The 14,231-nt window shown below is 37.2% G+C and overlaps 1 protein-coding gene across 3 annotated transcripts in view; it reads right to left on the reverse strand.

Annotated features, from left to right (window-relative positions):
- Positions 1-13,136, reverse strand: part of LOC135685789 (uncharacterized) — a 29,242-nt gene extending 16,106 nt beyond the window's left edge. The window contains exons 1-15 of one of the 3 annotated variants that reach the window (XM_065201858.2): positions 12,989-13,136; positions 11,445-11,661; positions 9,424-9,464; positions 7,958-8,126; positions 7,595-7,633; positions 7,349-7,469; positions 6,411-6,754; positions 5,818-5,962; positions 4,405-5,670; positions 3,105-3,974; positions 2,791-2,945; positions 2,376-2,515; positions 1,334-1,456; positions 545-818; positions 151-277 (exon numbers count right to left, since the gene is read on the reverse strand). In XM_065201858.2, the coding sequence (XP_065057930.2) occupies positions 151-277; positions 545-818; positions 1,334-1,456; positions 2,376-2,515; positions 2,791-2,945; positions 3,105-3,974; positions 4,405-5,670; positions 5,818-5,962; positions 6,411-6,754; positions 7,349-7,469; positions 7,595-7,633; positions 7,958-8,126; positions 9,424-9,464; positions 11,445-11,658 (4,028 nt within the window). In that variant the 5' untranslated portion in view covers positions 11,659-11,661; positions 12,989-13,136. The other 2 variants (XM_065201857.2, XM_065201856.2) reach the window with 2 other exon arrangements.
- Between the last annotated feature and the right edge of the window lie 1,095 nt (positions 13,137-14,231).

Here is a 14,231-nt window from a genome sequence, read left to right on the forward strand (position 1 = left end):
TCCCAAATAACAAGTTTCGACAAAGATGGGATTGTCATTATATTCAATAAAGGGTTTAAGAAAAGAAGGCTTGATTTGGGAATCAAATAGCAACGGCTGATTCGTTTAATTGACTGAAACATGATTCAGCAAATAAAAAACAACACAAACTTGAATTTTTTCTTGTCCAACACGGGATACTTTTTCTGCTTGCGCAATCTAGTTGCTATAGCAAGTACGGCCCTTTCAAGCTCTAGGTAACTTGCTGGAACAGGGGCTTCCAAAAGATAACCATCATCTGAAAGACGAGGTTTAGCTTTAATAAACGAGAAAACATTGCATCAAAACATATATTTAAAATTTAAATTTAAACATAACCTCCAGATACCCTATTACCCTTACATACAGGCATGCGATAATTTACAGTTTTTTGAAGGATCGAGATTGAAAAGAGTATAATATAAAAAGAGTATAGTCAATTCCTGTAAATGGGGGCATTTGTGCCCCTGGTTTTAAATGTAAATGAGCTGCAAAAGAGGCTGAAAATGATGTGCCATAAGCTCACCAGTATCTCGCAGCGACAATGCTTTGTCGTAAATCAGATGACGCAACTCTCTGATGTTATGCTCGCTTCTTGGCTTTGAACTTACTTCAGTAACTTCAATCACTTTAGGAAGACCTTTTTCTGCCATACTGGGTACACCCCCGCCAAGTTTTTCGGAAACATAACGTGAGTATAAAATGCTTCTGTATTCATCTACAGTTTGCTTGCGATTCGCCGGGGGAATTTCATCGTAATGGGTTCCAACAATGATGACAGTAGAGTCATGAGCACGTGCCTGACATAAAATCATACAATTAGATGATAAATAAAAGTGGGTCAAGACAGGATCATTTAGAAATGATTCATGAAACCTAGTTTTAACAAGGAATCTGATTGCAAGATATCAGCGACAATAGATTACAAATGCCATCCATTTAGCCACATTGGTGATCCAGACGGAAGGTTCGTAGGACCAAAAAAGGCCACAAGCGCCAAAATGTTTCATCGATTCACCATGGTTTTATCAATCTAGTGAATTCAACATGTAGTATTCTTCTTCTGTAGTACTCGAATAAAATTGAATTGAATTGCATTGAATTGCATTGAATAGATCATATAGCTACAGTCAAAAGCCAGTGACAATCAAGCCTTTTACTCACAGATTTGATCTTAAAAGCTTTCAAAATATTTTTGCACAGAAGATGTTATTCAAATAAATCTAAATTTGTCTGCACAATTTTGGAAACAGATTTGAAAATTGAGTTGCTCTGCTGAATTTCAAAATAAGGAAGATTTCTAAGTAAATGTTACCTGGATGTTAAGAAGCCAGCCTTGTAACTGGTCGATTCCGTTTATCCCATCGGTCAGCTTCCATATCAAAAGATAAATTGCTCTTCGCGAAATGAAACAGGTGTGGGTTGCGTAATATTCATCCTAAAATGCGAGAAAAAAACATAACACAGAGCATGAACTTTTGTCTCTTGTGATAGAGTACTAGTGTTTAGACAGCAAGAGTAAATGTTTTGAATAAATTGAGGGTGGGGCTTGTCTCTACAGTCTTTATTTCTTCCCTTTGGTTGAATCCCTTTGGAGATTAGAGAACACTTATAAGTGTACGAAGATTCTGAAAAAGACTGCGGTAAATGAGAAATGAGAGGTTACTAACAACTTTGGCAGAAAAAAATGGCTTATATCGCACACATACTAAGAAGAAATGATATGGGCAGTGATTTATTTTTAGAAATGGTTTATGGGAAGACAGCAAGAGGAAGACCATAAGTTAAGCCTAGCGACAGCATCAAAGAAATAGTTGGTGGAAGAGATATGGTACAGATATACAGATTGGCACAGGATAGAAGAAAATTGAAAGCCACGGTTCATTCAGAACTTTCAGATGATTATGATGATGATGATGATGATGATGATGATGATGATGATGAGGCTTCCTATTTACGACTCAATCTTGACCCCAAATGAAGGTAGGTGGGTATCAGATGGGTATAAACCAACCACAATTTGGTAACCACCCGAGAGTTTCATACTTATTTCAGCCCTGAACCAAAACAGTATCTGTAAACATCAATTACATGTCCTTCCAAACTGAAATGCTACCAACCCATTAATACTTAGTATGCAGATTAAACTTTTTCTTGGCTCACATTTTCTGGTTTATCTCAGAATGTTGGCAACGGCGATATAGCAGAAAAACTCTCATGGCCTAAATAAACCAATTGATTTCTGGTATAACGACCGCAAAAACTTTTTACACGATGTCAGTTTCACATCATCCTTTGCAGCCCCTGAAAAGTACAACCAAGCTTGAAATAGCGCTATGTCATACTCAAGGCATTACCTGCCCAGCGAAATCCCATGTAATGAATTTTATTTCCGGTCCAAGATTTCCTCCAATTAGCTGTCGTCTCTGGTATGTCCAATCACATACATCCACCCCGACGGTTGATTCGTTGTGGTTTGACCTTCCACTTGGGTTCACTTCAAGAGAACATTTCTTGCAAATTATCATTAACATATGTAGCAAATTGTGCCCAGATGCAAAGAAACAGTAGACTAGATTGCGACATTTAAAACAAACACAGCCACAAAGTGCAGTATGCACCAAAAACCTTTCCTTCACACCAGTTGCGCAATACTTAACGCTGTTTTGGTTTGAAAAGAAAGTTTCTTTCACAAAAAACAATCAGTCAATTTGACTGCAAAACCTGTAAGAAGCTACAATCTATAACGACAACGTGTAACAAAACACTTACGCGGTTCATCCCTCATTCGTTCCGTAAATCTTTGTGGAAATTCCGGATCAAGAAAGGCACCGGTTCCTTCTCTTCGCAGTTTTTGCAGCAAGGTTGACTTGCCCTTCCGGCTTTGGCCCACAAGCATCAGTTTGATCGTTGGATACGGTCTCGATCTGCATAAATACATATAAATCCGAATAAAACCAGCTAAAGAGTAAGGGCATTGTAATTCCGTAAAAACTTGCATAAATCTCGGCAAAAGATTAGCACTTCAGTTGATCATCGACATCTTATTTTTGGTTATAAAGCAACTGAAGTAAAAATAAACCTACTGCTTGCAGACTCCTTTCAGAAAATTACGAATATATGGAACATCCAGCTGCCCTTTGCCATTCTTCTTTTCAATTATCGCTCGAGGTGGGTCACGAATATATGCCGCATTGAACTTCAGATCGTAGAGTTGTGAGCATAGTCCAAGTTCAGGCGGAAGTGTGTCGATTTTTGGATTTCCACTAACATCAAGACAAAGCAGTTTTGGCAGTTTACCAATATGCTCAGGAACACTTTTCAAGACATTGTTAGCCAAGTTTAAAGTTTGAAGATCCGGAAAAACGCAGTCAAACGTTTCAACCTTCGTTTGTTCCTTTAGACAGGATAAAAATACTAAGCTTTCTAAATTATTCTGTGATAAGTTAAGATTCCTGAGGTTTGATAAAAATCTATGTGATCGGTGACTGCAGAACCTTTTCTGCTTGACATTTCGGTTCTGAAGGACAGGGGCGGATATACTTTTCTTCATCGTCGCGTGAAATGTACTGTAGCAAACGCGATCTGTGTCAGCCTCGTCTCCACCTAAATCGACTTTGGTGATTTGGTTTCTGCTCAAATCAAGCATAGTTAAAGATGGTGGCAACTGAGACAAAACGATGGCTCCCTGAATAGAGCAGCCGGCTGCGGTTAGTTTAAAAAGGTTTGGTGCGAGACATGGCAAGTTAACTGGCAAGGCAGCCACATCTGGATTGTCTGAGATGTCTATCTTGGTAATACCGCACTTTTCGCCAGTTTCTTCTTCTTCTTCCGACTCATCGCTGCTTTCGCCATCCCAGGAAGGCCGCTTGCTTTTTACTGATCCTAAGAATTCTTTATCAACAGACATCGATCGCCGGGCGTCCGCCTCATCTGTTGAAGCCTGTCTGTCTGACCTAGAAGCATATGAGTTAATTTTTGTTCAATTGAAACATCATATTAAAAAATCATCGTCATAGTGAAAGTTAAAACCCTAGATTCTACACAAAAATTTAATGACCATCGCCACGGGATTTTGACCATGCGCATATTTAAGACTCGGTAGCACTCCGCTTCCTGTTTTGCAACAACCTTAAAATGTCATCAGGTAACCCTTCGGATTAGATCAATTTTTGCTGATCATGCACAGGCTATTGTCTGTGCAGCCGTGATTTGCCGAATTTCCTATGAATGTTTCCAATTCGAATTTCCGTTGTGGGAAGGTGTCCGCTGTGTTAAGGTTTAACTACGACGCCTAGCAACTTGCCAAAATTAAGAATTTTCTGTTTTGTCATCGAAATATGAATTAATCGAAATGATTTCAAGAAAAAATTTTGCTTTACTCACTTTGAAAACCTTTGCCTGTACCGCGAACTTGGATGTGAGGGTAGAGCAGTCAGTTGATTCCCTTGTAAAAGAACATCTTTTAAACTGGGCGCAGACCATAAATCTAGTGGCAGTTCTTTGATATTATTTCTGCACAAATTCAAAACCTTCAAACTAGGCAAGCTGAACAAACATGTTGGCAAAGACGTCAATTCATTTTTATGGATTTCCAGTTCTTCCAGCAGCGGACAGTTCCATTTCCAGCTTGCATTGCTTGAGCCTTCTGCGCAAACGACCTCCTCCTTTGCTATCCCTCCTTCCTCTTCAATATGACAGCCATCGATTCTTTCCGGGGCATATTCGGACACAGGCCGGCCTGACTGCGAAGAGTTTCGCGCTTTAGCTGGAGCTGACCAACTTGTCGGTCTCGCACGCGTTCCAGAACTTGATTTACCTAGAGATCCATTCATTTCCTGACTTTTTGAACTCCCATTAGAGTTTTGATCTTTTCCACCTTCAGGCGGTTTAGGCATGTTGTCAGGACATGGCAGTCTTTCTATTTTATTATCAGACAATGTAAGTTTTGTAAGCTTTGGGAGCTGAAACACCACCACGGGGATGTTTCTGAGCTCGTTACCCGATAAATCGAGTTTTGTGACCAAACTAAAAACAACATCGCCACTTATCTTCGTAATTTTTGCGGGCGAGAGTGGCTTTCCAGGAGACAAGTTCATATTTTTTCGAACGACTGAATTAACAATCCATTTTTTTCTCAGTTCAGTTAGGTTACGCTTGTTCCAAATGATTCTAACGGATGTAAAATTAGCTTCTGCATCTTGCAGTTTAGCATCAGTCTCCTCAAAAACACCTCTTTCTAAGAGCAATTCTACAATGTGATCACGGTTATGCTTCACGGCTTCAGTACATGCAATATTGGTAAGGTCTTTGGCGCCAAATTCTAAGAGCAACCTCACAATCGAACTACTGTCTATGGAGCAAGAAATACACAGAGGACTCAAAGCTGGCTTTTCCGGATTGCAAAGATTGGGGTTTGCTCCGTGATCAAGCAAAAGTTTTACCATTTCCTTACTATTGGCCCAGCAAGCAGTCTGAATTGGAGTCATTACTTGAGAATCCGGATCAGTTCGATTTGGGTCAGCGCCGTTGAGGAGGAGCATACGCGCAATCTCTACATTTTTGTGATGAATTGCGTAAATCAGGGGGGTTTCCCCATTTGGTCCAGGAATGTCAATCTGCAGGCAAGACGGGTGGACATACGGGACGGATCTAGAACAAAATATGCAACAAATCAAGGAATAATGTTGAAGATGGAAAAATGAAATAGTGACTGTCTGCTGGTACGCAAAGGTTGTTTGTCTTTGCCTTTGTTGCTCTCGCAAAGGAAACACCATTAAGGGTAAAAACGAGGCTCACCCTTTCAGGATAGGCTTGCAGCTCAACAGCTCTAGAACTGCTTCTTTGTTTTCGCGATCAACTGCAAGGTGCAAGGCAGATACATTTTCTGCGTTCCGATAATTGACATCCAAGATCGAAGTGTCATTCTTCATCTTCAATTGGTCTTGGATAAAATAAAAAGACAAATGTCAGAATCAAATGTTTTCACAGTCATATAATCAAGTTCCCATCAACTTGTCTAAGGCATATGGAAGGAGGGTATAACACCCTTTCTGTTATTGCTGGCAAGCAGGAAGGCGATGTCTGAAGCATGCGTACATGCTCGGTCAACAACGTATAAGCGGTGGATTCTACAAAACAAATAACTTTAAAATTTAGCAGACTAATTTGGTTATTAAAAAAACATCGAATTAGAGAGATCATCTATATGAGTTTGCTACCTTGGATGGCACTTTAAGAGTTAATACGTCATGCAATAATTTGAGGAAACATTTTAAAAAATGACAAAAGAATCTCCTTGCAAACTGGAAACTGCAAAAGCCATCATAAAACTGCATCACGGTAGAAACCTAACTAAATAGTACTTAAAAACAACCCTTGATAAATTGTACCGTCTTGTCCTTTGGCACTATTTTTCCTTGAACTTTCGATGCTTCTTCTCTTCGGAGGGTTGTTCAGGTCTTCATTATCAACTTTTTTACGCAAACTCAGCAAATATTTAAGGACTTGAATCTTGCCCCCAAAGATGCCAGCATGAAGTGGTACAGATCTGTCTGTTTCCGTCGGTTGCATCAGTAAATTTGGCAATCTTTCGATGAGAATTTTTACAACATCTAAATGACCTGCGTAGCATGCTCCATAAAGGGGTGTGTACCCAGCCCCACCATTGGGTCTCCCGTTTGCACCATTATCAAGAAGAAGTTCCACGACATCAGAATGTCCGCCATGACTCGCTCTTGTAGGAAAATGGAAGAAATTTCAATAGTATCATTGCATTTTACAGATAAGATCATCCTTCTACTGTCAATAAAACAAAACTATCGAAAACAAGAATAGCTTGAAGGTGAGCAACCAATGGCATTTTTAAGCTTTTTGGCGAAAACTTCAGTTCAAAACTGAAAGAATTTTACTTCTGTATTCATAATTACCTTTAAAATAAGCTACTTTAAATAATCCTATATTATTTTTTCCAAACAAAATGCAGAAATTTGCATTGCTTCCTTTCAACTGATTTTGAAGGTCATTCCTAAAGTCCAAGTTTTGAAGATCAAGTCCTGACAGAGAAATAAACTATTAACAATAATACAAGGGAAATGCATTCATAAAGGTTCATCTAGAAAGAGATGAAAAAAGAATGTTATGATGTGGAAGAGAAAAACCGAAATGCCATGGCTGCATGTAAGAATGATTTATTAATTAGAGTCAAGGGCAAGGTGTGCAAAGAAAAAAGCTTTCAAAATTGAATGATTTGCAATCACAAACCAGTGTAAGCAGTTGGTAAATTTTCATTATTACGGTAAATTTTTGATGATACTTATGAAAATCTTACTTGAAGAGCAGCGTGTTTGGGCCTCTGTAATAGCGGTTGATTGCATCCGGTTTGTTTTCAAGAGATTCAAGAACAGCCTTTGCTTGCTCGTACGACCCTGCCTGAATAACATCATAGAGCTCTAGAAAAATAAAAAAGTCATCAATCCTAGTCTAGTAGCTACTTGTCAAAAATGCAAATACGACTACAGCTTACACTCAGTCAATGTTTGGACAAATATTAATTCAGAACAGAAACTAACGGTACCTTCCCGTTTATGCTCCTCGTGCTCAATTTTCCGCCTTTCTAGAAATGAAATCAAAAAAAGTTTAGACAATGTCTTCTTCACTGCCATCAGGATATAAACAGTGCATAAACATTCATGCCTAGCAATGTTATAGGCGATTTCAGTTGTATCCATGTATTACAAAATGATGATTTACTGATGATATCGATTATAATGATAATAGTCATGATGAGAACAATGGGCATTTACACTATTTCATGATTAAATCTTCACTAAATTGACATAGATATTAAGTGCAAAACTTTCATCAAACAAGAGATAAGGAGAATAAAGGCTATGAATAAACAGGAAACTCAAGCATTAGGGTTGAAAATTAAAAATACCAATGACAGAATTGATGTATGCAATACACTCATGGGCATCTCCTTGCTGCTCCAGAATATCCATTGCAGTTTCCCCATTGATGTTTCTGACATCAAGACTTGCATCATAATCCAGCAAAAGCTGGATGCAGTGCAGGCTTTTTATTTTTGCAGCATGGTGAAGAGGTGTCTATTGAAATGAGAATTATTATTAAACATTGATATTGTCAATCCTTATCAACAGAGAATGCCATGAGATGAAAAAAAGGTGTGTATCGGATGGGGCTTCAAAGAATACCGTCAGAAATGGATTTACTAGATTTTTCAACGCATCTAGCCTGGAAAATCTAGGTTATTACCCTGGATAAAATGATCAGACTCTACCTGATAACCAGGCCATTTTAGAAATATTCTGTAGTAAAATACTCAAGATTCATCTGAGAAAATATAAAGCCAAAAGAACATAAAGGAATTTGCTATAAATCCATCCAGCATTCTGCCATCTTACGATGATTATGTGTTCATTTACATCATAGAACTAATCAATGTGAAAAGAAATACTGTTCTCAAAGAATGCATTTTATATCACTTGTATACAAAATACTTGTTCTCAACAAACTTTGTTACTATACAAGGAAAGGATTTGGTACAAAGTTATTTCAAGTTGCCAAGCTAGCCCAACAGTATCTTTCTACTTAGGCATTTTACTAAATTCGGCAGTTTTAGGGGACAGGAAACATCTAAGTAAAGGAAATCAAGATGTTTTTAATTTGTTTAATGTTTATTTTGTTACATATATATATATATAGGGGACAATAAAATACTTAATAATAGAACAGAATTTATAAGCCAATGTAGACACCAAAACAAACTTTTGATTAGCAATTTTCGATCTTAGAATGTAGTTGTTATGATTTATCACTCTGCACAATTAACTTCGTTTGATTGTGTTCGATTATTCGTTTTCACCGTTATATCTTGCTTGCCGTTAGCTTGTGTTCTTTTATACACCTGATGATTGTTTACACATGAAACTCAGAGTTGTGTCACAATAGTCTGTTTATTTTAGTCTATCTAATCGCTCCGGTAAGTTGAGCACTCTAGACAGCAATATGATAATTAATAAATATATATATATATATATATATATACTTTTTGGTACATATAAAAACAAAATGCCCACATGTTATCTGCAACAAAATACACCAAACTGACAAAAATCCTCTACACCCGCTTATGTTATCAGCACTGATTTGTAAGTGAATAGCCCCTTAATCATGTAGTAATGGTTTCCTAAGAAAGGAAATACCCTAAATGCATTGGGTTCTTGTTTTTCTTTTTTTTAGCTGGTGATGCTAGAGAAAGGCTTTGGAGTCTAAAGCAAAGCCCAAACAAGGTCATTTATGGTATGTTACATAGAAAAAAATATGAACAACAAAGTAGAAGCTACTTTAAATATTATCAAAAATTAGAAGAAATTGTCTTACACTACAGTTGTCTTCAATATGTGAGCAGACATCTGGGTCAGCTGTAGGAGGACAAGAATAACATTTGAAACAAAATCAGTATTCCATTTTGTATCTGACAAACAAAATGTTAGGCCATCAAATTACCAGTACACTTCATTTTTTAAAAATGCATTGATGACGACTTTCAACCAAAGGGAAAACAATTTTCTAATATCTGTTTTTCTTTTTCAGCTTTGGCTTTAAAGATACCCAAGGGGGTACTCCTTATTGTTCTATACAGGGGGGTCCATGTCAATATTTGAGGTCTGAGATTATAGAAAACAAGTATATTTGGGGCAGTGAATCACAGCTTAAGAACAATTTAATATTTGATGTCTTGCATGAAGCCCCTGGTATTACGGAGCCACCAAAAATGTTGCAATGTTTTTTGTCAATTTATGCAAAAAAATTTCTCAGTTGAAGTTTGTTTTAAAAGGCAAATCTATTTCAAAAGTCAAACAGATATTTTACTCTTTTTTTCCTGTTAATTTTCTTGACAGCAACATTATTGAGGTATAGATAGATGGGTATGAAAATACAGAGCCTACTGGAAAAATTTGTTTGAGATACTTCAAAGATTATATTAAACATTCCTTTGAAACAAATAATTTCATCAGAACTATGAGAGGCATTGTTTCAATTTTATGGGTTTGCAGTCAAACCCCTACTGTATTCTTCCTTGTGCTGAGCTTAATCATAGAGCCCCAAACTTAAAGTTAGGGATTTTAAATCTTGAAAAATATCTTTTGGTTATATATTGTTTACTTTAGGGTATTCAGAAAATTGAAATGGGATTGAAAATGTTGTGATATTCAAGAAAACTTTACAAAAGTTGTAGTCCAAAATATGTAATATCTAGGGTCTCAAAATTTTGAGACTCAGTATTTGGGGTTCTTCAAAACTGTAACTCAATATTTGGGGTTAAACAAAAAATTGCTGACATGGACCCCCTGGGCCCCCTGGACTCCGCTGTATAGAAAAGTAGTGAGTACCCCTTGGGTTAAAATACCCCTAACATTAAGGCTTTTGGTCACAACTCTGACTGCATCCCCATTCAAAATCTCTGCTGTTAATGAAGAGAAATAGGTTAGAAAATATAATCAAAAGCTCTTTACTTGCTGAATGGAATCCTGAGCCTAATTATCATTTTTTCTGCAGGAGAAATCTGCCCAAAAGATTTCCATGAATGTAGGGCTTCTTCATAGGCCAGTAATTTGTCTCATTTTTGGAAGTCTTATTAGTATAGTTAGGAGATCTAAGTCGCCAGCAATACAACAGCAGAAAACATTTTGATCCCATTTATGCAAAATGTTTTCTGCTTGACAGGTATTCTCAAGTAGCAAAGACATTCATTAATAATGTGACTTCATGGTAGGGAAAAGAAGGAGTATTATGTGTTGTTTATGGGGAAAAGCCTATAATTCAAAAAAAGAGGTACATAATCATTTATAGTACACTCCAGTTATAGTCATATAAAAAATTGCTTGAAAATTTGTGACATAGCAAAAAGACCTAAATTGCATGGTTTTTGCAAATTTTGGTCAACAATTTATGTGACCATAACTGGTAATGTGACATTAAGCGGAGTGACTATAAGCAGAGTCAACTGTAGTATTTCAAAGACTTTGCGACAGGCATTGTAGCCTTAGGTGAAACGAAACCTTTCCATTTTGTGGATATTTCTAATTTAAATGCTCAAAGAAAGAGTACATTATAGCAAAGTTAGCCTAACAAAAAGTTTGAGTATCTAAAAACACTGGTAAACACTCAGATTTTTGTAGATTGGGGGTCCAGCTTTCCATAAAATGACAGCTTTGATCCTGGAAGAATATTAAGAAAGGCACTGTGCCACTATTTTCTGATATGTGAGGGTAACATGTCCCCTGATATATGCCCTTGAATCTATGCCCTGATATAACAACTTTGCCACCTATCCCTTGTTCTATACTGAGGAGAAAAATATCATAGGCAAGCACTACACCTTTGGATTTAGCACAAACCTTCTCGCTGGAGCAGCAGCTCTACGCATTTGTGACTTCCATTGCGAGCAGCATGGTGGAGTGGAGTCAAGCCCCACTGATCTCTGCTATCAACAGAGCCATGCACTTCAGCATTTAGTAGGTCATTCAAAATGTCTATCTGGTCATAAATTGCAGCAATTGAAAGAAGTTCTGCTTCATCTTCTGCCATACCCAATTTACTTGCTGTCAGCATAGTCTGCATGAGGAGCACAGCTCAAGTATTACACACATTTTCATTATAGCAATTTTTAGAACTCAAGCTTAAGACATAAAGAGCAAGCTTAAGACTGCAGTTCTTGTTTGTATTTGTATTTGTTTCTACCTAGCATCTGAACTATTTAGGACAACAAGTAGCTATGTTTATCAAGCAGTGCCCTGTATCTTCTTTCAATGAGACCAGTCCTTGTTATTCCTAAACCTGGAATTGCAGAGAGCTGATGACTCCCCTCTCTCTGGGTGAAGGTCTGGTCATGTCAGGGACTTGAATTCTAGACCCTTTTAGCATTCAACCCTAACAAATGAGCAATATTCAGACTCTACTGAACTAAGAAATGTGAGAACATAAGAACACTGCTATAATGCATATACCTTTATGCCAGGGCTTATCTTTTGCCAGGACATAAGTATATTTTTTAAAGAAATAATCCTGGTACTATATAATATGTGTAATCCTTACTACAATTCTGCAGTAAACATTGTCTTTCTGCAGTGAAATGTCTTTAACTGACACCCTTATTATTTTGGAATAATTTAAAAACAACCCAATTTGAAAGTTTTTGCAAAAATCAAGAACCTAAATTTCTTCACTCTAATATAAAAAAGAGTGACTTAGGTTTGATAATTCAATTAAATTTTATAAAGGGTATCTATTGGCTTTTACAGAATCTAATTTTGACCTTTCTTTCTTGCAGCTTTTATTTTCTTAAGTCAAGGTTTGATTCAAAGCCTTGAATTTGACTGGGTGACCCAGACAAAACAGTACCTAGCAAAAGGTCCTATTGAAAAAAAGAAAGAAGAAATTTCAACAGCAATTTGAAAGATCAGCTGCCTCGATCGACCACGTCGACTTCTTAATGTATCCCCGCAATCAAGAAAGTTATACGCCAAAATTTGAACTAACCGTAGGTTGCTCCTTGCCAATTTGCAACATAACGAACCTTCCATTACTTATTCATTCCTTGATTAGTTTTCCTTAAGGCTGGTCTCGCTCAGTTTAAACTAGAACTATTTTCGTAGATGAAAAGTGGAACTATCCGTGCCAAATAGAATAATTTATCACTTTACCGGTTCCCTAAACAAAGCAAAAGAACTAAAGGCCTGCATGACGTAAACATTACCTGGCATCATGCTTGCTTTCGGCATTGTTTTGACAGCCCAAAAAACACGATAATTGTCGAGCGCCACCATTTTCTAATGAATAGGCGTAACTTTCGAAACAGGAATTCACAGGAAGTTGTTACAATCGGGGCACAAAGTTCAAGAAAAAATCTGGAAGACGGAAGTATGAAGCTCGTATTACTCACGTGGTATGTAGCGTGTATCTTTTTGTGTCATATTTTGACAATCAAAGCACGTTTTTGTGGTGGATCACGATCCTTTCTTTCTACCATTTTGTTTTTAATGTTATCAAAATGAAACCGACTATTAAACATATTTCTAGGCGACTCTCCTTCACAAAGGCAGCTAAAGAACTTATAAAACATTCATTGGGGAATTTTGATTTTAATTTTCTATGAAATAAACGAATAAATTCCGTAGACACGGGCGGATTTAAGCAGCAATGACGGGGGGGTGTTATACAGTAATTCTGGTGCCACACCCTTCATCTTAGTGGTAAATGATGGAAACGCCCATTTTTAAAATTTGGTTTTTAACTGCCAGGTTTGGAAGGTTGGTGTGTCGCACCCCCTACAACCCCCCCCCCCCCCCCCCGCTAAATTCATCCTTGTCCGTACAAGTACTCTTTTCAGAAAAACCGCAAACCGCGGTTTATGGACCATGATTTTTCACCATTGTTATCAAACCATCGGGCATGAAGGAAGTTGCTTCTGCCAATTCCTCGAAAACGGAGTTTTAGAAGGAAGAGGGTGTGGCTATTTGTGTTTCCTTCTTCCTTCTAGATTCAAGTGGTGTTGATTTTTTACGTGAACTGAGATTAATAAAATATGAAAATGCCGTAATGGAACAAATACTTTATAAGCTGTTGTATAAGAATACCTCAAAATTGTTTATATTTTCATTGATATTATCAAAAGAAATTGTTTAATTAGATCAGGGATGGCGAAACTAGGCGCGGCTGGGTCATGGCCCTCCACTTTTCCACAGATCAATTAAATTTTCACTAGGCAAAAATAGAAATAAATGTAGTGTACCCTTCTGCAAGCATTCGTGCTTAGTATTGCCTTAAATACACCCATAACTATGTCTTTGCCGTTTAAATATTTATAATTTGATCGAAAAACCGAATCATTGCCCAAGTTGAGTAACATCTTTTAAAAGATGATCGCCAGTTATAAAGCATTGTACAATCGTTACTCGGTAGAGAAATCGATTCAGAATTACTTGTTCCAAATGTCCAATGATGAAGATTCGTTTTTCCTACTGCCTAAATTTGCTTCACAAGGTCTATTTGTTAACAAGCAACCTCTCAAAAACGTTGCAAAAATTAAAATTAGTTTTTGGAGGAATGGAAATTGTTGTGAAGATTATTGTGAGAATTTGAGAAACGAAGAATCGGCGGGTTTCTTTATTCAAAGTCTAATTATA

This window comes from Rhopilema esculentum, chromosome 15 (genome assembly GCF_057945365.1).
Source record: "Rhopilema esculentum isolate cy_ngs chromosome 15, ASM5794536v1, whole genome shotgun sequence".
Taxonomy (NCBI): domain Eukaryota; kingdom Metazoa; phylum Cnidaria; class Scyphozoa; order Rhizostomeae; family Rhizostomatidae; genus Rhopilema; species Rhopilema esculentum.